This window comes from Acomys russatus, chromosome 22 (assembly GCF_903995435.1).
Source record: "Acomys russatus chromosome 22, mAcoRus1.1, whole genome shotgun sequence".
NCBI classification, from domain to species: domain Eukaryota; kingdom Metazoa; phylum Chordata; class Mammalia; order Rodentia; family Muridae; genus Acomys; species Acomys russatus.
In genome coordinates, this window is record NC_067158.1 from 16,856,923 (window position 1) to 16,883,915 (window position 26,993).

General features: G+C 39.8%; 1 protein-coding gene across 1 annotated transcript in view; it reads left to right on the plus strand.

The window, feature by feature from the left end:
* The window catches only part of Spata48 (spermatogenesis associated 48), a 60,165-nt gene that overhangs the window by 19,260 nt on the left and 13,912 nt on the right, over positions 1–26,993 (plus strand). The window contains exons 3-7 of the mRNA XM_051165074.1: positions 5,913–5,989; positions 10,337–10,475; positions 12,041–12,108; positions 14,512–14,553; positions 15,105–15,212. Coding sequence (XP_051021031.1) covers positions 5,913–5,989; positions 10,337–10,475; positions 12,041–12,108; positions 14,512–14,553; positions 15,105–15,212 — 434 coding nt within the window. The remainder of the gene's footprint in view (positions 1–5,912; positions 5,990–10,336; positions 10,476–12,040; positions 12,109–14,511; positions 14,554–15,104; positions 15,213–26,993) is intronic.

Consider the following 26,993-nt stretch of genomic DNA (forward strand, 5'->3'; position numbering starts at 1 on the left):
GGTGCTAGGATATTATCAAAGTAGATTTAATAAGAAATTTCACTAACGACTCATGTTCTACAGTGATAGAGGGGTTAGTACATCCAATATATATTCACCAACAACAGAACTCAAAATACAGTAGGCCAAAACTAGGAGATCTTAACAATAAATGTACAGTTATAGTTGGAAACAGTTCTCAGTAATTTATAGAAAAGATACATACTAAAGGGAAAAAGACTTACAACAAATTCCATGAGCTTATTTATGCTCAAGCTATAAGGTAATGAAAACTACCAAATAGAAAAGGGCATTAGCAGACACAAGGGAAGGAGATGCCATACACAAGTAAGCTGCAATAACAGTAATCTGAAATACAGGGAGGAAGTAAGAAGCTCAATTTCCAAGGAAACCCAATAGGCACATATGAAAAAGAAGCAAATGTAATTCTGTAAATGAAGTATTTTTATTTCTCAAAAATTACCTTTTTTTTTTTTTTTTTTTTTTTTTTGCCTCCTGTGTGTCAGAGTAAGCTTATAACAGACTAATCCTCCTGCAGATTATAGCTGTAAACCCTGACAAAATGCTTGTCCGTTTACTTGACACCCTGGTGATTGAGCAGTGTCAGGCATGTTTCAAAAGTGATTTAAAACTTAGAGAAAAGGTAAGGCCAGCCCAAATTCCTCGCTGGCTCTTTGCCCTGAAGTTGGTGTACTTTCAGAAGACAGAAGTAGTCAATGTTTTTGCAAAAAGGCCTTTCTTTGTGTTCTAAATATGTAAGAATGGATTCAATAAAGAGTTGAGTAACTATGGGTTTGAGGAGATATGAAACACACATGAGAACGCGTGGTAGTTACAATTGCTTGTGTGAACTACACCCAAGTCCTTGCTCACGCTTTGTTTAGAAAATGCCCAGAGCACTTAGCATTAGAGTAAACCAAAATAATACCCCATTTTTGACACCCATTTTTGCACACCCATGCAGGACAATACTGAGTACAGTATCTTTATGATACAACATTCACAATGCCCCACATTACTCAACATAAAATGGCCATGAAAATGTATCACACTGTCAGGAGATGAGAGAATCTATTGCTAAAGCTGTTGGCAGAGACATTGATGCGACGCTGTAATTATGTTCAACTGGTGTTCTAACTTGGTTCTCACTTGCAGTGATGAACAGTAGCTGGAAGTGTGGTGGGGAATGTAAGAGTTTGTTTGGATTACACTTCTATGTCACAAGTCCGTCACTGAAGGAAGTCAAGACAAAAACATAAGCAGGAACTTGGAGGCAGAAACTGAAGCTGAGGCCATGGAAGAACACAGCTTACTTCCCTGGCTTGCTCAGCTATATTCCCTATATAGCCCAAGCCCACTGGCTCAGATATATCACCACCTACAGTTGTGTCCTCCTACGTCACTAGCAATTAAGAAAATGCCCTAGACACTTGCCCATAGGCCAATCTGTTGAACACAGTTTCCCGTCTGAGCTTCTCTCTTCTCAGATATGTCAAAACTAGCCCTACAAATGAAGTAATGGAAAATACTCTCGTGAAAATGGGTAAAAAAAGTGGAAATCTTAGCACAGAAAAAGAATGTATGTTTTTTAAAAACCAAATGTAAATGGCATATCTAAAAGCTTCAAAATCATAAAGACTCAGGGCTGGGGATTTAGCTCAGTGGTAGAGCACTTGCCTAGCAAGCACAAGGCCCTGGATTTGGTCCTCAGATCTGGGGGGGAAAGACAAAAATAACAAAATCATAAAGACTCATAGGCTTAAAAACAGAAAATGTGTGATCGACCAGGGGAAGTATTGACATTTTGAAATTAATTTTTAAGCTTATTTTAAACATTTTAAAGTTTTTTGTTTTAATTTTAATTATATTTTAAGTTATTTTGAACACCAAGGTTAGGGGAACATATTTAAAGAAGGGAGGAATTAAAACCAACAGAAAATATCATATACTGTGAGGACAGTTTGAAAAAGCCCCATACACACTAATTGGAGTCCAGAATTTATAATAGGAGAGGGAGGGAAAGTAGAAAAAAGTTTTGAAGAAACAACTTCTAAAATTCCATTAATTTTAACAAGAGACATGCGTGTGTAGTTCAAAACTCTTAGTGGAGTCCAGCCAACTTGCATAACCCTAGCTGCATTCCCCAGCTGATGGCATCAGTCTTCATCTTCTAAGCTACCTGAAGATGGGATGACTCTGCTCATCACGAAGAATGGTTGTGGTGTAGTCTTCTGCCTGTCTCCCAGTTTCATGACAATTGTGATTAAACTGTGCCATAGAATGTCCAGGATAATTTTTCTCATTCTCTGGTCACTAGATGAGCAATTTAATTCCATCTAGAAAGTAAATTACCCTTTTCCAAGTTTAGAGCATGGTTATATTTGGAGGCCCAAATGTATTGAATATATTAGAATGCTAAATAAAGAAGTTTTTGAGTGAAGAAAAAAGAAAATAAGATGTGCCTTATAAGAAATTGAACACTAAAAGTTCTTTTCCTTCTAATATATGTAAAGTCAATCTTATTATTAAAAAATACATAACATTTCTCTTAAAGTTCACAGGTAGTGTACTCTCCAGAATATTACAATCTGGTGGGGGGAGGATAAAATAAAAGCAAATGGATTACAGATTAATACTGTTTCAAAGCAACAAAGAGTGAACAGAGAATGAGAAACATAGATAGAGGACTAAGAACTGATATAAAAGTCCACGCCTGGTCTCAATATGTCAATAGCTACAATAAAATACAGAAGTTGTCAAAAGATGACAAAACAAGACACATTATACACTATCTGCAAGAGGCATACTATAAATACTAGATGCAAATACCTTAAAAGTTAATCAGTTAAGAGTGTTGACAGCATAATAGAGTTTAGACAATCCGTAGTGGATATTTTAGGTTCAAACTAAATAGGTTTCAAGACAAAAAAAATTGTTCCAACATATAAACTTTCTTCTTTTGGTCAGTTTGTCAAAAAAACATAAGGTTCAAAAATGAATGTATCCAAGGCACACATAGCAGGAATTAAAAGACCTCTAAAGGAAGCATGTACAATTTCTGTGTCATTTGGAATTTAACACCACTGTACAGTCAGTTGGCAACTACACAAAAGAGCCCGAGCTTATATACAAACAACAGAGCTAATTCTTCCAAGTCCCTGACATTTCTTTAACATTGAACCCAATCAAAGAAAGATGCGTTTTCCATTGGCATAGGAGACAACTTCCTGAACAGAACACCAATAGCCCAGGCTCTAAGGTCAACAATTAATAAATGGGATCTCATGAGGCTGAAAAGCTTCTGTAAGGCAGAAGACACTGTCAACAGAACAAAGAGACAGCCTACAGACTGGGAAAAGATCTTCTCCAACCCTACATCTGATGAAGGTCTAATAGCCAAAATATATAAAGAACTCATGAAATTAAACACCACCAAACCAAACAACCCAATTAAGAAATGGGACTCAGAATTAAACAGAGAATTCTTAACAGTGGAATATCGAATGGCTGAGAAACACTTAAAGAAATGTTCAATGTCCTTAGTCACCAGAGAAATGGAAATCAAAACAACTCTGGGATTCCATCTTACACCCATCAGAATGGCTAAAATAAAAAACTCAAGTGACAGCACATACTGGTGAGGATGTGGGGAGAGAGGAACACTCCTTCACTGCTGGTGGGAATGCAAACTTGTACAACCACTTTGGAAATCTATCTGGTGCTTTCTCAGAAAACTGGGAATAGGGCTACCTTAAGGCCCAGCTATTCCATTCCTTGGAATATACCCAGAAAATGCTCCACCACACAACAAGGACATATGTTCATAGCAGCCTTATGCATAATAGCCAGAACCTGGAAACAACCTAAATGTCCCTCAGTCGAAGAATGGATAAAGAAACTATGGTACATTTACACTATGGACTACTACTCAGCTATTAAAAACAAGGAAATCCAGAAATTTGTGGACAAATGGATGGAACTAGAAACGATCATACTGAGTGAGTTAACACAGAAGCAGAAAGACTCACATGGTATATACTCACTTATAATTGAACACTAGGCCAAAAGGAATGTCCCATGCAAGTCTTCACTTACCAGGAGATTTTGATAGAGATGGGGACATCCTATTGGGAACCTAGGTGAAAAAGTATGGGAGAATGGGAAAATAGAAGGACCCAGAGGGTCCTAGAAACCTACAAGAAGAACATTATAACAGGTGGATCAGGGCCCAGGGGTGTCTGCTCAAACTACTGCACCAACCAAGGACAATACAAGCAGTAAACATCGAACTCCTACTCAGATCTAGCCAATGGACAGGACGTTCTCCACAGTTATGTGGAGAGTGGGGACTGATTCGGACATGAACTCTGGTGCCCCATATTTGACCACTTCCCGGTGGTGGGGAGGCCTGGTGGCACTCAGAGAAAGGATAAGCAGGGTACCAAGATGAGACTTGATAGCCTATGACCATAAAGTGGGGGAGGAGGTCCCCCTCAGTCATAAACCTAGGGAAGGGGAATAGTGTAAAAGTGGGAGGGAGGGAGGGAGAGAGGGAGGGAGGGAGGGAGGAAGGAATGAGTGGATACAAGTGAGGGGAAAACAATTTAGATATAATCTGAATAAATTAATTAAATAATAAAAAAGAAAAAGACGTTTCAAATGCACAGGGTATGCACACTGCCATAATAGCAACTGTGTGTGAAATTAGCTAAGTCTTAGTGCATTTAAAATGATCACAGTAGGGAAGAAGATGAAGTTTAGGGGCTGATCACTTGCCTACCATTTGCAGGGCCATGAATTCCATCACCACATTGTGAAAAATCATTACCGAAGCAATTCTACATAATGTTCTCAATACACTGCAGTGTTCACTTATCAACAAACAGATACTTAGGAAAATATTTCAAAATTGAGCATATTTCTGATTATTTGTGGGTCGAAGAAGAGATTTAAGAGAAGTTAGAAAGTATTTAAAAGATGATAAGACACGATATATCCACTTGGGTGTAATACAATTAAGATTTTGCTAAGAAGAAATTTTAGCTTTACATGATTATATTACAAAACAAGGAATTGATATGTTTCAATCTTAAGATATTAGAAAAATTACTAAATCAAACTAAATACATGAAAGACTACTAAAGCATATGAAGTTAGAAATTGATGAAATGCAGAATTTATACACAGTATGACTATTTAATTTTTAATTAAGTTTATTGGGATTTTTGAGACACATATCATGTAGCCCTGAATAGCCCCAAACTTGCTCTGTGGCTGAGGCTGGTCTTTTTTTTTTTTTTCTAATTTCTCCGATCTCCATTGCCTAAGTGCTGAAATTACAGGCACGTGCCCTTGCTGAGGTGAAGAAACAATTCATAAAGTGTGGTTGATCACCCAAGCATCCATCTAGAGATGAACGTGTAAAGAAAATTGGCTATATGCACATACACTGGAATATTACTCAGGCATAAACTGTAGGCCTACTGTTTGCAACAACATGATGTTATGGTAAGACAAATAAACCAGGCACATAAAGAGAAATATTTATTTTCTTATTTATGTGTAGAATCTAAGAGAAACCATTAAAAAAAAAAAGCACAGGGTGAGTATAGAAAAAATGGGAGGATGTTGGTAAGAGAACACAATATGAGGATACATACAAAGATGAGTATGTTCTGAAGACAAGATGCATATCGTGGTGACTATAGATGGTAGCACTGGACTGTTTGCTGTGATTTTAAGAAGAAGCCAGATGTGTTAAAGAACCTGAGTTTGTTAATCATTAAACTATGTATACATCATGATGTACGTCTTAAAGAGTAAAGAAATTTTAAAAAAAATACTTAGTGTAAAAAAAAATAGCAATTCTCTTCGTGTTTGGTCTGTTTTAACTTTTTGTTCCTATCTTGTAGGATGAGAGTGAACCCCTTGTCAAGCACGGCAAGAAATATAATATAAAAGATGCATTTTACAAATCCTCAACACAGAAGTAAGCTTTTTTCACAATGAAAGCCTATTTTAATTTTTAATTGATGCATATGTCAATAATGATCTGGTTCATGTGAGTAATTCAAAAAACATCAAACAAAGGCACTAAGTCATTCATATTGACGAAATAACCAAGATATCATGACTTGAAGAAGACATGTGTTCATACCTGCAATCCATGCACTCAGAAAGACAAAGGGGCAGGGAGAGGATGAAGGGGGAGAAATAGAGGAGTGGACGGGAAGGGAAGAGAGGGGAAGGGAGGGGAGGGGAAACCATGTCAATCCAAGCAAAATTCAGAGAGTGGGGAATGTAGGGAGGGAAAGAAAGGGAGGAGAGAAAACACCCACATTGTCACAGGGAACCGTGTTGGAGAAAACTTACTGGAAGATAATTCATGGGATCAACGTGTCAATACATCACGGGGCAGGGAGCAGAGGCCAAGCTTCCCGCTCTTGTGCTCGGCAGTCTGAGTTCTTAGTAGATCTATTGACCACGACTTAAGGAAAATGTGGATTCGTAACACAGATGGAGGAAAGAATTCCAGAACTAGCCCCTTTATGAAGCGGACTTGGGGCTTAATAAAAACATCACTTACATAGACTTTAAGCACAAGGTCTAAGAGAAAGATGCTTTCAGAAGAATCACACACGTGGCAGCATAGATGTGGTCTTCTCAAAGAGAGTAACCAAATGTAAGGCATATCACTCCTCAAAGCAGACTAGATGCTCCTTATTCTACAGTAGTCAAGGTCTCTGGTGGTCTTTGATGTCATTTTCTTTCAAGGGTTCCTAAGGCATGTAAATGGGATGACAGGGTAGGTTCTCGGGAGCACATGTCCAGTTTACAGTTGATAAAACCCATGGACTGGAGAACCTGTTTTTAAAGATGATTAGCTCAGGAATAAAGGAGAGTAGTTAAGAGTGTAGAGCATATGCTCAGTCATCAGAAGGTTTCCTTTATGCCCCCTCTGCCTTTTACAGTCTTTCTTTTTCTTCTCCTCCAGGGTTCCATGAGCCCTAATGAGAAGACTTTGATGGGGAAATCCCATTCAGGGCTGAGCGCTCCAAGGCATCTCACTTTCTGCACATTGTCCAGCAGTGCATCTCTGTGTTTGTTCCCATCTGCTGCAGAAGGAAGCTTCTCTGAGGATGGTTGAGCAAGATACTGATCTATGAATATAGCAGGATGTGATTACAAGGCATTTTATTGTTATATTCTTTTAGGAGAGCAGTCACATTGGTTTTCCCCTCAGTCCCTGTCCTATCTAGTCTCGGGTTCTTGGTCAGTGTCAGGGATGGGTTCCATCTCATAGAGCAGGCCTTAAACCAAGTATCAGGCACTAGTTTGTTATTCTCACAAGCTTGTTGCCACTATTGTACCATCACAGAGTGTAGGCAGGTCACCATTGTAAATCAAAAGGTTTGTATCTGTCTTAGATTTTACCTTTGTTTTTTGGTAACATGCAGAGCACTTTCCTGCACAAAAGACATTAGCATGTAGAGGTTTGGGCCCTGCTTTAGACATCAGTTTGACATCTCCATGTTCAATGAGTTGTATAGACGGTGTCTTTAGCAATAGAGCCTTACCACCAGTTTCTAAAGAGCAAATAGCCTTGACCACAGCCTGGGTTGTTTGGAAGTTTGCATGGGTCCCTTTGGCCAGAAATTCAACTAGATCTCTCCCATCTCTTGTATTCTGTTGGTGAGGCTTGCCTCTGACCTTTCTTTTCAAGTTTCTTATTAGCTGTAATAGACCTTCTTTTATGAAATTAATCATTTCCTTTTAGCTTTTCCAATTTGGTTTTTAAAATGTGCTCATGTTTGTTGTTGTTGTTGTCTTTCGAGACAGGGTTTCTCTGTGTAGCCTTGACTGTCCTGGACTCGCTTTGTAGACCAGGCTGGCCTCGAACTCACAAAGATCTGCCCGCCTCTGCCTCCCAAGTGCTGGGATTAAAAGCATGTGCTGCCACCGCTTGGCTTAAAGTGTGTTCTTAAGATTGTTCTCTGTACTGTTTCTTTGCTCTCCTTTATATTTCTAATTTTGTTAATTTACTCTCACTGTTTTTTAGTTAATTTGTCTAAGGGTTTGTTAATCTTATTGATTTTCTCAAAGAACCAACTATGGTTCATTGATTCTTCATGGTTTTTTGTTGTTTGTTCATTTCAATTTTGTTGATTTCAGCTCTGATTTTGATTATTTCTTGTCATCTATTCCTTTTGGGTGTTATTTCTTCTTTTTGCTCTAGATCAGGTGTGCTCTTAACTTCCTAATATGAGATTTTTCGAATTTTACTAATATGAGATCTCTCCGATTTTAATGTAGGCACTTAGTGTTATAAACTTGTCTCTTAGAGCTAGTTGTCTTCATTGTGTTCCAAAAGGTTGGGTATGTTATATTTTCATTTTAACTTTCATTAAATTCTAAACAGTTTTACATTTCTTTCTTAATACTTTTTAGACACATTTTTCATGCAGTAGTGAATTGTCAGTCCCCACAAGTTTGTAAGCATTCTCTTGTTTCTGTTAACTGATATCTAGATTAGTCTCTAGGGATCAGACAGCATACAGAGCATGATTCCAATTATCTTAGATCTATTGAGACTTGCTTTGTGTCCAGCATGTGGTAAATTTTGGAGAAAGTTCCATGAACTTCTAAAAAGAAAATATACCATGAGGTTTTATGTTTTGATGTCAAGATGTTTTTCTTGGGTGCACCAAAAGCATGGATTCTGTTAACCTGTGTCTTTCTGTTGGGCAATTAGGATCACTAATATTGAGAGATATCAATGAATAGTGTTTGTGGATTTCCATTATTATGTTGTATCATAGCTTGTTTTCTCCTCCTCTTGTTTTGTTGGTCTAGGGTTATTTATTAATTCCTGTATTTTCTTGGGTGTGGTTAACCATTTCAGCTTGAAATTTTTTTATAGCACCTCCTATAGTGCTGGATTTGTAGATAGATGCTGTTTACATTTGATTTTATTGTGTAATTTCTTTATCCATCTATGATTGAAAGTTTCACTGGATATAATAGTCTAGGCTGGCATCTGTGGTCCCTTAGAATCTAGCACATCTGTCTAGGCCCCTCTAGTTTTTAGCGTCTCCATTAAGAAGCCTGGTGTTATTCAAATAGGTCTGCCTTTATATGTTATTTGGTCTTTTTCCCTTGAAGCTTTTAGTGTTTTCTTTTTTCTATACATTTAGTGTTTTGATTATTGTACCTTGAAAGCATCTCCTTCTTTAGATTAGTGGAATTTTCTTCAATAGTTTTGTTTAAAATATTTTCTATGCTTTTGACCTGGGTTTCTTTTTTCACTTTTCCCATTACTCATAGCATTTGTCTTTTCATGGTGTCTCAGATTTCCTGGATGTTTTGTGCTTTGAACATTTTTTTTGAGTGAGGTATCATTTCTTCTATCTTGTCTTCTATCTCTACCTTCCATCTCTTTTAATCTCTTGGTAAGGCTTGCCTCTGAGCTTCCTTTTACAGTTTCTAAATATTTCATTTCCAGTCTTACCTCAGTTTGTGTTTTCTTCAGTGAGTCCACTTGAACTGTTTTATTCATTTCATTCCACTGTTTGTTTGTTTTTTATAGATTTCACTAGTGGGTTTGTTTATGTACTCTTTAAAGACCCTAAACATAATAGATATTTTGAAGTTTTGGTCTTCTGTTTCAGCTATATTGCATCTCTCAGCACCCACTGTGGTCGTCTTCCTTGCCTCTATTGAAAACAAATGATCTTAGTTATTAGTGTGCTTTGACACTGGCATCTAGGCATCTGAGTTTGGGATGATTATAATCCTAGGTTTGATATATGGCCTTGTCCTTTTTCTGTGGGTGTTTCATTCATTGGATTTGCATTGCCCTCTCTGGGTCTTAGGAGAGTGTGGTGGCTGTGGGTTTTCTAGTAAGGAGTACTCCTGAGAGCCTCCCATGTGCAGCCACTGGGGGTCCCAGATAGACTATATTTCTAGAAAGTGGGAACTGATAGGATGGAATGGGGATGGCCTAAACATGGGAGGCAGGTGAGAGGGCCTACCCGGAAGAAGGAAAGTTGAGTCAGCCACAAGGATCCACTTAGTGCCCTGGGAATGGGGACTGAGAGGTAGGAGAAGCCACAGCAGCCACATTTTATAGCAATATGCTGCACAGCTGAGGATAACCTGCAGGGTTGGAATGGAGGACAGGATGGGGAATGAAGCTTGCCCACCTGACTTCCTGGCTTCCAAAATCAATTTTCAAAGATATAACTTATTTGTTAAATCGGGCAGTCTTTCTACCCTGCAGCAAATATGTGCTTTGTGTATACTTTATTAAATATGTCCTTGTTTACTAACTCCCCAGAGCTTATGAACATGTTCCTTGGGACAAGATGCTCCCACCAAAACCTGATCCAGAAGAAACAACAGTGGAAAGAGCTGCAGACCAAATCTCACAGTGTTTTACACTGAAAAGATATGAGAGACTGCCAGCCATAACCCAGGTCGGTGAGCATCCCTGACCGCAGAACCCACTTCTCGCTGTGACTGCAAACTAACTCAAACTGAAAGTGATATAATCATAGGTCATTAGTAACTGTAAACATTTTCTCGTTGTCAGTACTGAAAATGTTGACTATTCAATGACCTCTCCCTCAAAGCCATTGGTTGTGGCTATTCATTTAGAAAATTAAATAAGAATGTTAAGTAGTGAAGGAGACATGAAGATGTCACACTTTCCGATAATCCATGCTGAGCATAGTGCTGGAGACAGAATCTAGAACTTAGCTGGCCACTCTTTAAGCAGAAGAGGGTGACCCATACATTGGAGACTGCTCTTTGTTGCAAGTTCTGTGACATAACAAAGCACACAGAGCTCTCAGAGAGATGGCCATGGATTCTGTCTCTGAATGTTAAAAAGAATTTGTCATGTGAACTATTGGTCCCAAATCCATATTGGAGCTGGAGCACTTTCTCTGGAGTACGGATCTGTCTGAGTTACTACACTGATTATGCCCATCTTTTTCCAAACATAGAATGCAAGCCATTTGACAAGACATGTAGCCGATACTCTGTCACTTGTCTGTTCTATGTTACTTTCCCTTTCCAGTGACCTCTCAATGCCCAGTTCCACCATGCTCCCTGCTGGGCCCTGTAATGTCCCATCACTTTAACAACTCTGTGCCAAGATGAACCCCAAGCATTCGTGAAGTCCTGACTTTGGTCCTCCCAACACTGGCTCAGATACCCTGCTTCATGCTTGCAAAGCATCTTCTGTTTCCTTGTCCCTTTGTCCTTGGTGCCACAGCTCACAGTGTATGTCTGGTCAGCTATTGGATGACATCTCATAACGAAGCTTCAGAAGACATAAAGTCCACAGTAAAAAGAGGGAAACCAATTACACTCTACGAAGTCCCTGAGCCCCCATTAAGAAGCCCATATTCCCCTGTGAAATGTCTTCCACTTTCATAGAGAAAGAAATAATGAGAGAGAAAAACATAGCTTTAATATAAGCATTCAAACATCAGCTTCTTAAATAGGAGTTAAAAAAATTCAGCTAAAGGATAAAAATTGTTTAGGCTTCATTTATCTTTTAAGGATTTTTCATTTACTTCAAAGGAATTTTATGTCCCATATTAACTGGTCATTTCATTACATTTCCTCTGTGTTAACTGATTTGAATCTCTAAAGACCTGCTCAGGTAAGATGCTTTTCCTAACTCAGGCTCTGTGCAAAGCTGTAAAGAGAAGGTTGCGGAGAGTCTCAGAAGGGAAACTGAAGCTAAATCTTTAGCACGGGGACCCCAGTGTCACCTAGAGAAGGTGGACAAGGGGCATATTCCATCATGAAGAAAACAGGGTAGGAGTAGAAGTTTGAACAAAGAGACAAGATCCAGACTATCAGAAGGCAAAGCCCCGCCCCACCCAGAATGGCTAAGATGCCTGGGAAGGGCTTTCCCAGGATTTAGGCTCAGCTCTGATGTGAGGAGTCTGGTAAGGAACCAAAGCTTGAGTCTATAAAATTGCAATGAGATCATTAAGGGTTTTGCTTATTACATTAATGGTTCTAGATGATCGGAGGACTCTGGGACAGATTTCAGACAAGATTGTTCTCAGCGCCAACCAAACCAATCAATTTGTAAGTTTGATTTCCTTCGTAATTTTGTGTGTCATCCTTGCTATCTTTATCCTCACCACTAAACATCTGATGCCTCCACTGAGGGTAGGAAAAGGGCCTGCCTTCAGATGAGGAGTGTCCCAAAAACCGTCATCCAGCAGTCCTGGGGCTGAGAAGAGAATCCAAATCCCACTTTAGTTGCTCTACAACACCTGGCCTCCCTCTACCCTCAAAATGGACACTATTAAATGTACGTTTCAAAGTTAGGACAAATTTGCATGGGTATATGTACAATGAACAACCTGCATGATGGAAGGAGAGAACTCACTCCCAAAAGTTGCCTCTGGCCTTTACAAATATGCCAAAGCCTTCGTAGCATCCCAACACACACACACACACACACACACACACACACACACACACACACACGATAAATGAATAAATGTAATAACAACAGAAATTTCCCTTATTAACAGTACATATGGAAATGTCTCTATCTCACCTATCACTTCTTTATTAGAATGCTTTTTGCAGAACTTAATTTCAAATGCAGCTTGATTCATCAATATTCTCCTCAAGACTTTACTAATTTACTGATGAGAGTTTTAATATAAACTCTTCCCTTCTCTGTGACAGTGAGGATATCTCCTTCCTTTCCTTTATTCCTATAAAATATTTCGTTCTTTGGTTTCACATGCATCTCTTTAAGCCACTTGATGCCCACATTCTTTCAGGGTGTAAGCCAGAGATTCAGTACGTCACCATAACTAATACGTTCTAGCTCATCGGCCTGAGTAGTTTATCCAGTACTCGGGTGGATGGTGTGTGTCCTGGTGTGTAGTGGGTCACAGCAAGCATCCGAAACAACTAGGAGCCACAAGAGGCAGTGCCATGAAACTGTACTTGTCAACAGACACTGTGGCCAGTTTTGCAAAATGGTGTAAGTCAGATAGGCACCACCAGAGGAGAGTGCACAACCCCAGGAAGTGATCACTGTAACTGTTGCCCTTGGTATTGAGAAGAATACCAAGTCTTGTGAAAGAAAATGGAGGAAATAGTCTCCCCCAAAGGGTGAGTCCCCTAGTTGGTGATCCAATACCAAGTGATAATCCCTGAAATCATATACATATAAGTAGCACCAAACAAACTCAGCAGGTTGTACTTATATATTTAGGAGAGGGGGGAAGGGAGGGAAGGAGAGAGAGAGAATCATACCAAATAAAAAGAGGCATTAATTTCCAGAGAGAGCAGGGCTGGAGAGGTGGCTTGGTGGTTAAGAGCACTGTCTGTTCTTCCAGAGGTTCTGAGTTCAATTCCCAGCAATCACATGATGGCTCACAGCCATCTACAATGTGATCTAATGTCCTCTTCTGGCATGCAGGTGTACATGCAGATAGGCACTCGTATACATTAAATAAATAAAAAAATGTTTGTGTGTGTGTGTGTGTGTGTGTGAAAGAGAGAGGGGGGGGGGGAGGGAGGAGAGAGGAGAGAGAGCGCACCTGGGAGGACTTGGAGTAAGGAAATGGATTGGAGGAATGATGTAATTATGTTTCAATTCAAATTTTTAACAAAAATTTTAAAATGCATTGTATTAAGCCATATCTAAACATAATATGCAAGACTTTAGAATTATTATTAAACTGTCTTTTCAAATGTGTAATAAAACCCTAAGATAGATTTTAGTATATAAAGTGAAGGATAATTCGTGTTAAGATTGGAACATTAAAAAAAAAATAACCTTCTCATCTACATGGCAAGCTAGACTTGTTGATAATTCCACTCAAGCATTTATATAAATAAAATATATGATTGAGTTTTTATTTTGTTCTTCTTTTTTTATGAGACATCTAACTTCCAACTCTTAATTCTCCTGATTCAGCCTCCAAGTGCTGGAATTGACGGGCCTGTGTCAAGCAAGGAGCCCAGCTTCATGTCAATCAGTCATGTATAATCACTCATGTCAATGAAATGCATGGATGTTGACGAAAGCCTTTTACTTGCATCTTTTTATCGAGGTTTTTATGGATTTGCTGTATTTTTTTTTTTTTTTTTTTTTTTTTTTTTTTTTTTTTTTTTTAGGATCTTAGGTGACAAACAATACAGCAATTGAAAGCTTTGTTGCTTACTATTGCCACTCCTCTGGACTCAGCATTCACCTTGGTGCTGTGGAAACTTGTCCCCAGGAGCTTACACATCAGCCTTTATATACATGCTCATTAAGAGCTTCCCTCACAGTTTCTAAGACCTAAAACAACCAGGACGCCTCTCAGGCTCTTAAAACACTCCATTATTTCTGAAACAAAACTGTAGAGGTCAATTTCTGTATCTCTGAGGACCTTTCTATTTGAGAATTATTATAGTAATTTGATGATTATTTAAAATATCAATAACTCAACTGCACATTTTTTTTCTTTTTCTAAGTGTGAGTCCAAGTTGTAGGAGTAAATACATTCCTCTCTATACGTAAGTGGCATTTCTCATTACTTTAATGTATATTGTGCATAAGTCTAATTGTAGCTCCTTCTCTGTGCTCAGTCCACTCTTAGATTCACATATGAGTTCTAACATCCTCCAGTGGGTGCTGGAATGGTCAATGTCTGTGTAGTACTGGAAGTTTAATCAAGACATTATTAGAGATTTTGACTAAATTATAAAATGAGAGGTGACACCGTTTTCTCTTTCCTTAGGTAGGATGTTTTACTAAATAAAATATTTTTGTTGCTCCTCCTCCTGTTGTCAATCAGGAAAGATATGTAATTGGTAAAACTGTTCTCATCAGAGCTGCAGACCCTGAGCAGCTGCCACTGTCCCTCCTGCTCAAGTTTTTGATCCCAGAGTAGAAGCCTCACACTCTGAAAACAGAGGTCCCTACCTTTCTTGGCTTCAACTCCAGTTGTCACCTGTCATATTTTTACCTCTTGGGCTTTTGATCTATCTGACAGGTAAAAACATCCTCTATTTGCTTTGCTCAACTAATCTAAGTTTCCTACAACTTTCCTTTGTCCTTGCCTCAGTGGCCACGTGCAGAGTACAAATGCCGATGATGTGGACAACCCGTTTGGAGACCTCTCATCTGTGGCCAAGCCTCGGCACTCGAAACTGCTCTACACAAACACAAGCCGGTGAGTGCCATTCTCGCTCATTTCCCTGTCAGTAAGGATGAAACTCACTGATGGCAGTACAAATGGAAGGGAAAGAAATGGCTGTGCCTAGTTTTAGCCAAACTTATGAACAATGATGTGAGCTTCTAGAAAACCAATGGTCAACTAAGAGATGACAGTTTGGGGGCTCACCTGCAGTTCCTGCTACTCAACAGTGTGACATCAATGTCTCCATCCAAAAGCTGTGTCACAAAATGCCATCAGGGACCAACAACATTCATAAAGGGACTAGGCTGACCAGAAGGTCATCAGCCATTGGATCTTATAACCATCAATGCTGAAAACACCACTTTATATAAGTGGGCATAAAATGGAAGAAATGGCAAGTGATTCTGTCTTAACCACAAGCAAAAACTCACTGAGCGGGGGTTTTTTTTTAAATAATAGTCAAGACAACAACTCAGTCATTTTCAAAATCAAACACTCTCTGGCTAGAGAGATGACTCAACGCTTAAGGGAGCTTCCTGCTCTTGTTTAGCTTCCAGAGCTGAGGCGGGTCACTCACAACCACTTGCTGCTCTGTCTCCAAAGGACTCTTCCAACCCTCACAGGCATGTGGTGCACAGTCACACAAACTCATGTATGAATAAAGACAAATCTTTCTTTAAAACTCAAACTACCTAACCGTACATCCTAAAGCTATACTATAATCTGACATTTACGTGCTAAGACTGATGATAGGAAGCTACTAAAAGTCTCTGCCATAACTGAATCACAATATTTCTGTGGTAACAGAAAATTGTGTCTATACGGTAAGCCTTGCAGTTTGTAGCACACACAGTCTGGAATCTGAGCCTGTGTGTTTCAGTGCCGCCATTGCATGACAGAGTGACATGAACAGTGCAAAGAGCTTGTGCTGTGTGCTTAGACCAAGGCAGTGCTGAAGTCAAAGGATGACACGTGGGCCACACTTCCTGAACCACCTCAGGCTTATTACAAACTGATTGTATGAGTCCGTTTTGGGTGATGGTGCATTTAGAAACATTTTATTATTACCAAATTTTTTAAGATGGCCATATTCAGCTGTATGACATGGGTCATGATGCACACTCTAAAAAACAGGGCCCTGGAATATATATCCTCAGTCAGACCTTCTTGGACCTATGATTGGCCAGACCCATTGTAAGTTATTTGCATCTTGCCACGCACAATGCATGTGGTATGGGCACTGCTCTTGTCTGCAAACTTGGGCCTGTCCCAGGGTTCCATAATGCACCATGGCAGCCGAACAGAAAACCGGATCACATAGATCCAGACAGGGAGAAGATTCACCTTCAAAGTCAGGGCACGCTTCCTACTGAATACATACCACTTTTGCACCATTATGGTGAAGTCAGAAAATAAGCTAAACTACTATACATCCCTCTATAAGATGTTATAAAATATTTTTATTGTCTAAGTTGCTTTCCCATTGCTGCAAAGGGACTTCCTGACCAAAGCAATACATAGAAGGAGAGGTTTATTTAGGCTTAGGTTTCAGATACATAGGGACCTACCATGTCTGTGCAGGAGCTGCTGGAACAGCAAACTGAGAGCTCACCACTAAGGAAACAGGAAGAGTCCTTTGGATAGCATGAGGCTCTGAAACCTTAGATCCTGGCTTCAGTGATGTGCTTCCTTCAGAAATGGCATACCTCATAACTGCCCAAAGAGGGCCACTGACTGAGGACCAAGTATTAAAGTGCCCTAGGCATAGAAAACGGACGTGTTGTTCAACCTCCACAGCTGCTGATGTCTGCTGTAAAGTATGCAGCATATACACACAGGCTCATGGCAGCAGGTGTTAAAACTTGAGGATGCTCAAATCCATGTATAAAACGGTTTAATATTTGCTAAAACCTACTGTGTGAACCCTCCCTAGACTCCTTGTGGCATGCCTAGTACACTGTGCCTGCATCTAAGCAGCTGACATACAGTGTTGTTGAGACACCGTGACAAGAAAAGTCATTCTGAAGGGCACCTTTTAAACATTGTTTTGTTTATGCAGTAAATTGAAACAGAAGTTCTATTCTCTTTCTTTTTAAAAAGAATTTTCTATTCCCTTTCTTCCATGACATGGAGTTGCCAAATATCAAAGGCACTGTCACATTGGTTTCTATGGTTGATATCTCTTATCAAGAACTTCAAAAAGTCACAGAATGAATTGTCACAACATTTTAAATGTTAATTAATTTTATCTTTAAAAACATGTTATGCCCACAAGCCAATGTAGATAAATTTCTTATTAGCTCACATTTTTATATACTATCATTTCTTAAGTGTTCGTTTTATTTCTTGTTGTTTATTTGTTTCTATTATTTATTTAACCTAATTCTTTTTACTCTATGTAAAATATCTTTCAAAACTACATTTGGCTTTAGTACATTTATCTAAATGCTCTCATCAAAGAAGTTAAACCTGTCTGTCTAGGGCTGTAAGCTATGCTAAGAACTATACTAAAGTAAACATAAAAAAATAAAAAGATTTCCCTTCAACAAGCTAAACAAAATCTTGGTGGGCAGATAATTTCACACACACAAAAAGAAAAACCTGACTTTGCTTTGTGACCCATGACTGCAGAGAAGCCACTTTCACACGTGGCAATCCAAAGACTGTTGAAGGCTGCCTGTCTCATCCTAGCAAGGCTGAAGAAGTCAGTGTAAACGTCCATAAATTGTGCAACAAAATCATTGCTCTCTAAACAATAATTCTTTAAAAAACTGAAAGCAAGGACTTGAGGAGAAAGCCAATCTTAAAATGTTCATCAGGGATAAGATTTTTAAAACTGTTTGCTTTTTTTCAAGTATATATTTAAATTTTGAAATGTTTTGTGAAACAGTCTTACCAGAAAAACATTAAACTTTCTTTAAGGTCAATCTTAAAAGACACTGAAATGAAAACAGGAATCATTTAAGTTTTTTAAGTAAAAACAGGACACCTACCTCCTTGAAGAATTTGCGAGCCTACAGTTTAGCCTATCTTACTGAAACTTGTGGTTCAAGGACACCAAGCAGAATCTTGTAACTGACATCTAGCTGTGCTTCTCCGATGTGGGCACCAGAGGGCGTCCCAGGTTGCAAAGTTTCTTCTCTTGATTGATCTGTTTTTTAACAGAACGTTTTAACACAACCAATCTTTTCCATTTTTATCATGAAGTGTTCATGGGAGGTGTGACACATAATCGTATGTAACACACACAACTGCATAGGAAATGCCTGTGTGTTTGTCCACACTAACCTCGAGAGAGATTTCTAGTGAACTCTTCTGAGCTCCTTGTGCCTTGTGACCCAAGAACCTTGTGGTCTCCTTTCCCGCCCCAACCAAGAAGGTTTGTGCTGATCTCTCATTTGTCCACATGGCAGTTTTGCTACCTACAGATGCACCTCAAATTAAATGCTATGTGCTTTGCACAATATTACACTGGGCTAACAATAAAATTATAGTGTTTATAAAATATGATTTCATCTCCATAAAGTCTGAAGTCCAGAAATATAAAATTCGATTTTGTGCCACATAGGAGGAAACAAACAAGCAAGCAAGCAAACAAAAAAACTACTGTCCCATTCAAATGCAAGCATAATGTTCCTTGAAGTTTCACAACTTAAACGAACTTCTTACCTACAAGTACCCTATAATATCATCTTTAGGGTCCAGAAGATTGTTGTTTAACAATGCCTTTATCTTTGCCATGATGCTGTCCTTCAGTGAGGGAAAAGCCGCTGAGTAGACTTCCAGTGTCCTGATCTAAGCCCTTCCCACCCCCTGCCCCAGGGCAAGGGGGGGGCATTATCTTTCCAACTTTGGTCATGTGATTTCTTTTTCTTTTCTTTTTTTCTTTGCTTAATTCTTTTCTTCTTCTTCTTCTTCTTCTTCTTCTTCTTCTTCTTCTTCTTCTTCTTCTTCTTCTCTTCTCCTTCATTTCTTTTTCTTTTTTTCTACTTATCAGGTCATCTGACATAACCAGTGTGCTCTACATTGGCGAGGATACTTAAACAGTCTAAAATACAGTTTATTATTTTTGTTGTAGAATTGAGTCTGTTCATTATAGGAATTGAATGCAGAAAACAGTGGTAAACACAAAAGCAAACTCTTCCATAAGAACATAACTGCTATTAGCCTCTGTCTCACCTGTCACATGTTCCCCTCACCCTTGCTGTTGTGATATGCCACAGGGAGCACCCACCATTGTGATATGCCACAGGGAGCACCCACCACTCTGACATGCCACAGAGAGAACCTACCACCTTTACATTGCGGCATGACCAGGAAATACACTTTCCTAGGCACCATTTCTGTTCTTGCAGATATACTGCAATTGACTGACTTAAGTTAATTTATAAATTGTTTCTTTTCTCTTTTCTTTTTGATATTATACAAAAATTTTCTCAAAGATTTTAGATACATTTTCCATGGTTAAAAATTATTTTCTCACTGAGGGTTCCTTGAAATAGAACCCAGGGTCGGAAATTTATCATCACTCTCAACCTGTTGCTCAGTCATTTTCTGGAACTGGTATATCTATCCCATGTTTGTGTTCACCTCTAGTATTAGCATAGCTCATCAATCATCCCCTTTTAACTTCCTCATGTCCTGATGTCACAATAGTCTAAGTATCTTTAAAGTGTACAAAGTAAGCTATCTCTTTGGTTTTCAATACCAATATATGCAAATGTGTGTGTGTGTGTGTATATATATATATGTGTATATGTGTATATATGTATATATGTATATATATGTGTGTGTATATATATGTATATGTGTATATGTGTGTATATGTGTGTGTGTGTGTGTGTGTGTGGTGTGTCTATATTCACATTCTGATTTTGCGTACATATAAGACTTAAACCCTGAGCATTTTCTCCACAGTTCATTTATTAGTTGTATAATATTCCTCTATGAGACTACACTAAGTTTGTATAGGCCAAGTTCTCATTAAAACATTTTTCCTGTGATAAACAATGAAGGAAAATAACTTCTGCATCTACTTTTGCAGAATTATGCCTGCATGCATGTATATCACATTCATACGGACAGAATTATGACATGGTTTCTCATTATAAATAACAGTTTCCTAATTTGGCATGCATGCCCAGATATCAAAAGGCATTCAAAGTTCAAGAACTTACAGCTCGAGAGTACGTCAGGGACCAGGAGAATCCAAACTGTCCAACAGGTTGAAGCACAGTTCAGAATAGTTTCACAGTCATTTCATTTCAACACCTTTCCTGGACATGGGTGACATTCGGGAACTTCTTTAAATTATATAACTGTCCTTGTTTCTAATCTGAACCAAACAGGAAAGTTAAGGTAAGATTCGTTTTTATTTTCAGTCTGACTTTGCCTCTTTACACAGGGTTGTCTTAGACATTTAACGAGGCTGAACCCAAGGCCAGTTCCTTCAGTGACTTCCCCCATGACCCCACATTTCTACAATCGCCACAGTCAGGAGTGGGCAGGACAGGCAAGGGGAGTTGAGTTAAATGGGCCTGTAGGCCAGTGTACACTCAGTGCCCAGGAGCAACCTGTCTCCTCGCTCCACCCTAAGAGAAGAAGAAAGCTGCCCAAAGTGTCTTTTTTTCTCTCAATGGAGTCAGAATGGTGAAGCAAGCCCATGATAACTGCGCTAGAAGCACCTTGACCTTGTTTTCACAGGTCAAGGTGGCCTATGAGGGAGATGCTGGTCCAAGTCATAGACCGCTACCCCATCACAACTGAGGACATTGTCTATCTCAGAAGGACACAGTTGATGCCGACTCTGATTTTTCACTGCAGGGAATTCTGGGAGGCCATATCAGCCAATGAAGAGGAATTGTCCAACATAGATTCCCAACCACCACCTGGGGAACATCTGGGGTCACTAAAGGCGATCTCTTGCAGCTCAGTAGAATACTTACAGCCTTACAGACCTCACCCAACAGCCCAGTCTAAACCTGGATGCGAATAGCTGTTCCCAACGCCAGCCTAATGTTTCTACTTGCAGTCAGACACTTTGGCCTTCCCAGAGTACTTTCATAACTACTCTTTATTTAAAAAAAAAAAAAAAAAAAAAAAAAACTACACCTGGATCCAAGATGGCGGCAAGCAATGTGGACTGTGTTTGGAGGCTCCAGTGAACAATTCAGGGAATTGCACAGGTTTCTGAGCCAGGAACACCGAGGTCCCCACACCACGGCAGCGGGAGTATTCCATGGTTGGGAGGGACCAAGGTGCGGAGGACCTGTGTGCCCCTGCACACTGGAGGAGCGCAGATTTTCTTGGATCATAGCAGCAGCAGCAGAGGCAGCAGCAGCACCAGCAGCACCAGCGGCACCAGCATCAGCAGCAGCGGTGGCTGAGGTTTGCAGCTCAGAGCCTTCCGGTGGAGGCGATTGGTGTGGTGGCCAGTGGGAGTTGCTGCAGGAGAGGGGACTCTGGGCAGGATTTGGGTCACGTGGTGCCTTGGGACCCAGACTGGACTCAGCAGACAGTTCGGCCCCAGAGTCCCGGGTACAGCTCAGTGCGCAGTGCCGTGGACACTTGCTCAGCTCAGCAAGCAATTCTGCCCAAGGCACTAGCTCAGCGTAGCCACAGCTCCCCTGCTGGGACGCAGGCCGGGCAGAGTGCACGGTTCCACCAGCCGCGCTAGCTCAGAGCAGCCGCACTTCTCCTACTGTGACGCAGGCTGGGCGGAGCGCTCAGCCCCACCGGAGGTGCTGGCTCAGCGCAGCCACAGTTCTCCTGCTGTGACGCAGGCTGGGCAGAGCGCTCAGCTCCACCAGAGGCCCTAGACCGGCGCAGCCGCAGTTCTCCTGCTGTGATGCAGGCTGGGCAGAGTGCTCAGTTTCACCACCAGCACTGGCTCAGCGCAGCTGCAGTTCTCATGCTGTGACACAGGCTGGGCAGAGCGCTCAGCTCCACCAGAGGCCCTAGATCGGCGCAGCCGCAGTTCTGCTGTGACGCAGGCTGGGGGGAGCGCTCAGTTCCACCGGCTCTACGACTCTGGTTGGACGCAGTGTGCAGTTTGACTCCAGAATTTGGGCTGAGCATGGCGGACAGTTTGGGCCCTGACTCAATAACTGACCACAGCACGCACTTTGGGCCAAAAGTCCCTAGCTGAGCTTGATGCGCAGCCCCAGCCCAAAAATTCTGGCTGGACAATGTGTGCATTTTGGGCCCAGAATTCCTAGCTGAGCTAGGCAGACGGTTCAGGCCCTGAGAATCTAGCTGAGATCGGCCCGTGGTTCGGGCCCAGTGTTCCTGGCTGGACTTGCTAGGGGACACAGAAGGCTGTAGATACCTTGGCCTGACCCAACGCTCATTCAGAGACCCAGAACGATTGCAGGACCCACAGCACAGGGGAGCTGAGGATCACTGGCTTAGAGAGTCCAAAACAACAGGGCTAACCTCCTAACATCCAAACCAGTGAAGCATTAGAGCTTCCAGCCTAGGGAAATCATGAGAAAACAAGTGAATCTATCATCAGACTCCCTCCATCCAACTCTGGAAGCTACCCAACAAAAACAAAGACAGCAAGATGTCTAAAGGACAGCGAAAAAGCATATGCAAAAAAAGCCAAAACAACATGGTGTCTCCAGTTTCCAGCTGTCCCACAGAAAACAACCCAGAGAACTTAAATACAATGGAAATACAAGAAAATGATCTCAAATCCCTAGTAATGAGGATGATAACAGAGGAAACAAATAAAATTCATAATCAAATGCAGGAAGACGCAGCCAAACAGGCGAGAGACATAAAAGAAGCACATAGAGTGGAACTGGAAAAATTTCAGGAAAATGCAAACAACCAGATAAAAGTATTAAATAAAACGGTTCAAGCTCTGAACCTATAAAGAGGCAATGGAAGAAACTCAGGAATGTAGAAACAATCAGATGAAGGAAATCAAAAAATCAGTTCAAGATCTGAAAAGAAAATGGAGTCAATGATAAACACACAGACAGAAGAAACATGAGAATGTAGACCTCAGAAAAGAAGGCAAGCAACACAGAGGTGAGCTTTCCTAACAGAATCCAAGAGATGGAAGAACGAATCTCAGGTCTAGAAGATACAATCACAGATCTTGAAGCAACCATTAAAGAAAATGCCAAATCTGGAAAACTTCTGACACAAAACATCCAAGAGATTAAGGACACCATGAAAAGAAGAAATCTGAAGATAATAGGCATTGAAGAAAGAGAAGATATCAGACTCCAAGGGCCAGAAACTATTCTCAACAAAATCATAGAAGAAAATGTCCCTAATCTAAAGAAAGAGATGCCTATACACATACAAGAGGCCTACAGAACACCAAATAGAATTGACCAGAAAAGAAAAACTGCCATTCACATAATACTCAAAACACAAAACATACAGAACAAAGAAAAATATTAAAAGCTGCAAGGGAAAAGGGCCAAATAACATTTAATGGCAAACCTATCAGAATTACACCAACTTCTCAGCAGAGACCATAAAAGCCAGAAGGGCCTGGACAGAGATCCTGCAAACCCTAAGCGACCACAGATGCCAGGCCAGACTACTTTACCCAGCAAAACTATCAATAACCATTGATGGAAAAAACAAAATATTCCATGACAAAAACAAATTCAAACAGGACCTATCCACAAATCCAGCTTTACAGAAGGTAATAGAAGGAAAACTCCATCCCAAAGGGGCGAGCTACAACCAAAATTACTCAGGAAATAGATAATTATACCATGGCAAAAACACAACTACACAAACGCTCGACTGGAAACAGCATCAAAATTAAGACTCTTAACAGTCACTGGCCATTAATATCTCTCAACATCAATGGTCTCAATTCTCCAATAAAAAGACACAGGCTAACTGAATGGGTGCATAAACAAGATCCAACATTCTTCTGCATTCAAGAAACACTTCTCACCCATAATGATAAGCATTACCTCAGGGTAAAAGGTTGGAAAAAATATTCCAAGCAAATGGTCACAAGAAGCAAACAGGTGTGGCCATTTTAGTATCAAACAAAATAGACTTTCAACCAAAATTAATCAAAAGGGATGAGGAAGGACACCTTATACTCATCAAAGGTAAAGTCAACCAAGATGACATCACAATTCTGAACATCTATGCTCCCAATACAAGGGCACCCACATTTGTAAAAGATCTCCTAAAAAAGCTTAAACCACACACATCGATCCCCACACAATAATAGTGGGAGACTTCAACACCCCACTCTCACTAAAGGATAAGTCATTGAAACAGAAACTAAACCAAGAAATAACATCATTAACCAATGCCATGGGTCAAATGGATCTAACAGATATTATAGAACCTTTCACCCAAACAAGAAAGAATATACCTTCTTCTCTGCACCCCATGGAACCTTCTCCAAAATTGATCACATCGTAGGTCACAAAGCAAGCCTCAATAGATACAAGAGGATTGAAATAATACCTTGTATCCTATCAGATCACCATGCTCTTAGGCTGCAATTCAACAACAACAGAAATAACAAAAAGCCTACATGTACGTGGAAACTAAACAACTCTCTCCTCAATGACACCTGGGTCAGGGAAGAAATAAAGAAAGAAATCAAGGAGTTTCTGAAATTCAGTGAAAATGAAGGAACAACATACCCAAATTTGTGGGATACATTGAAAGCAGTGCTAAGAGGAAAATTCATAACACTAAGTGCCTTTAAAAAGAAATTGGAAACATCGCACATAAACGTCTTAACGACACAATTGGAAGCTCTAGGAAAAAAAGAAGCAGAAACACCCAAAAGGAGTAGACTTCTGGAAATAATCAAACTCAGGGCTGAAATGAACAAATTAGAAACTAAGAAAACAGTCCAAAGAATCAACAAAACCAAGAGCTGGTTCTTTGAGAAAATCAACAAGATAAACAGACCATTAGCCAAACTAACTAAAAGGCAGAGAGACAGTATTGAAATCAACAAAATCAGAAAAGAAAAGGGAGACATAACAGCAGACACTGAAGAAATACAAAGAATCACAAGATCCTACATTGAAGGCATATACACCACAAAATTCGAAAATCTAAGGGAAATGGACGATTTTCTTGATCAATTTCACTTGCCAAAGTTGAGTGAAGAACAGATAAACAAGCTAAATAGTCCCATTTCCCCTACAGAAATAGAAGCAATCATAGATAGTCTGCCAAACAAAAAAAAGCCCAGGGCCAGATGGTTTCAGTGCAGAATTCTACCAGACCTTCAAGGGCGAGCTAATACCAATACTCTTCAAGTTACTCCACAAGATAGAAATGGATAGAACATTACCAAATTCATTCTATGAGGCCATAGTCTCATTGATACCTAAACCTCACAAAGACTCAACAAAGAAAGAGAATTTCAGACCGAGCTCTCTTATGAACATAGATGCAAAAATACTAAATAAAATACTTGCAAAACGAATGTAAGAACACATCAAAGATATCATTCATAATGACCAAGTAGGCTTCATTCCAGGCATGCAGGGATGGTTTAATATATGGAAATCCATCAATGAAATCCACCATATAAACAAACTGAAAATAAAAAACCACATGATCATCTCTTTAGATGCAGAGAAAGCATTTGATAAAATCCAACACCCATTCATGTTTAAAGTTTTAGAGAGATCGGGATACAAGGCACTTTCCTCAACATAATAAAGGCTATATACAGCAAGCCAATAGCCAAAATCAAAGTAAATGGTGAGATACTCAAGGAAATTCCTCTAAAATCGGGAACAAGGCAAGGCTGCCCACTCTCTCCATATCTCTTCAATATAGTACTCGAAGTTCTAGCCAGAGCAATAAGACAACAAAAGGAGATCAAGGGTATCCAAATGGGAAAGGAGGAAGTAAAATTATCCCTATTTTGCAGATGATATGATAGTGTACATAAGTGACCCTCAAAATTCCACCACAGAACGCCTACAGCTGATAAACACCTTCAGCAAATTAGCTGGATACAAAATTAACTCAAAAAAATCTGTAGCCTTCTTATGCACAAATGACAAACTTGCAGAGGAAGAAATTAGGAAAACCACACCATTCACATTAGCCACAAGCAATACAAAATATTTAGGAGTTACTCTAAGAAAGCAAGTGAAGGACTTGTTTGAAAAAAATTTCAAAACTCTGAAGAAAGAGATTGAAGATGACCTGAGAAGATGGAATGATCCTCCTTGCTCATGGGTTGGGAGAATTAACATAGTAAAAATAGCCATCCTACCAAAAGCAATCTACAGATTCAATGCAATCCCTATCAAAATACCTACACAATTTTTTAAAGACATTGAAAGTTCAATTCTGAACTTCATATGGAAAAACAAAAAACCCAGAATAGCTAACACAATCTTGTACAATAAAAGGTGCTCCAGAGGAATCTCCATACCTGATCTCAAACTGTACTATAAAGCAATAGTAATTAAAACAGCATGGTACTGGCACAGCAACAGGCTGGTTGATCAGTGGAATCAAATTGAAGACCCAGATATGAATCCACACACATATAGTCACTTGATTTTTGACAAAGTATCCAAATACATTCAATGGAAAAAGGATAGCATCTTCAACAAATGGTGCTGGTCTAACTGGAGGTCTATGTGTAAAAAAATGCAACTGGACCCATATTTGTCACCTTGCACAAAACTCAAATCTAAGTGGATTAAAGACCTCAACATAAAACCAGAGACACTAAGTCATTTAGAAGAAAAGTGGGGAAGAGCCTGGAACATATTGGCACAGGAGACAACTTCCTGAACAGAACACCAACGGCCCAGGCCTTTACGTCAACAATTA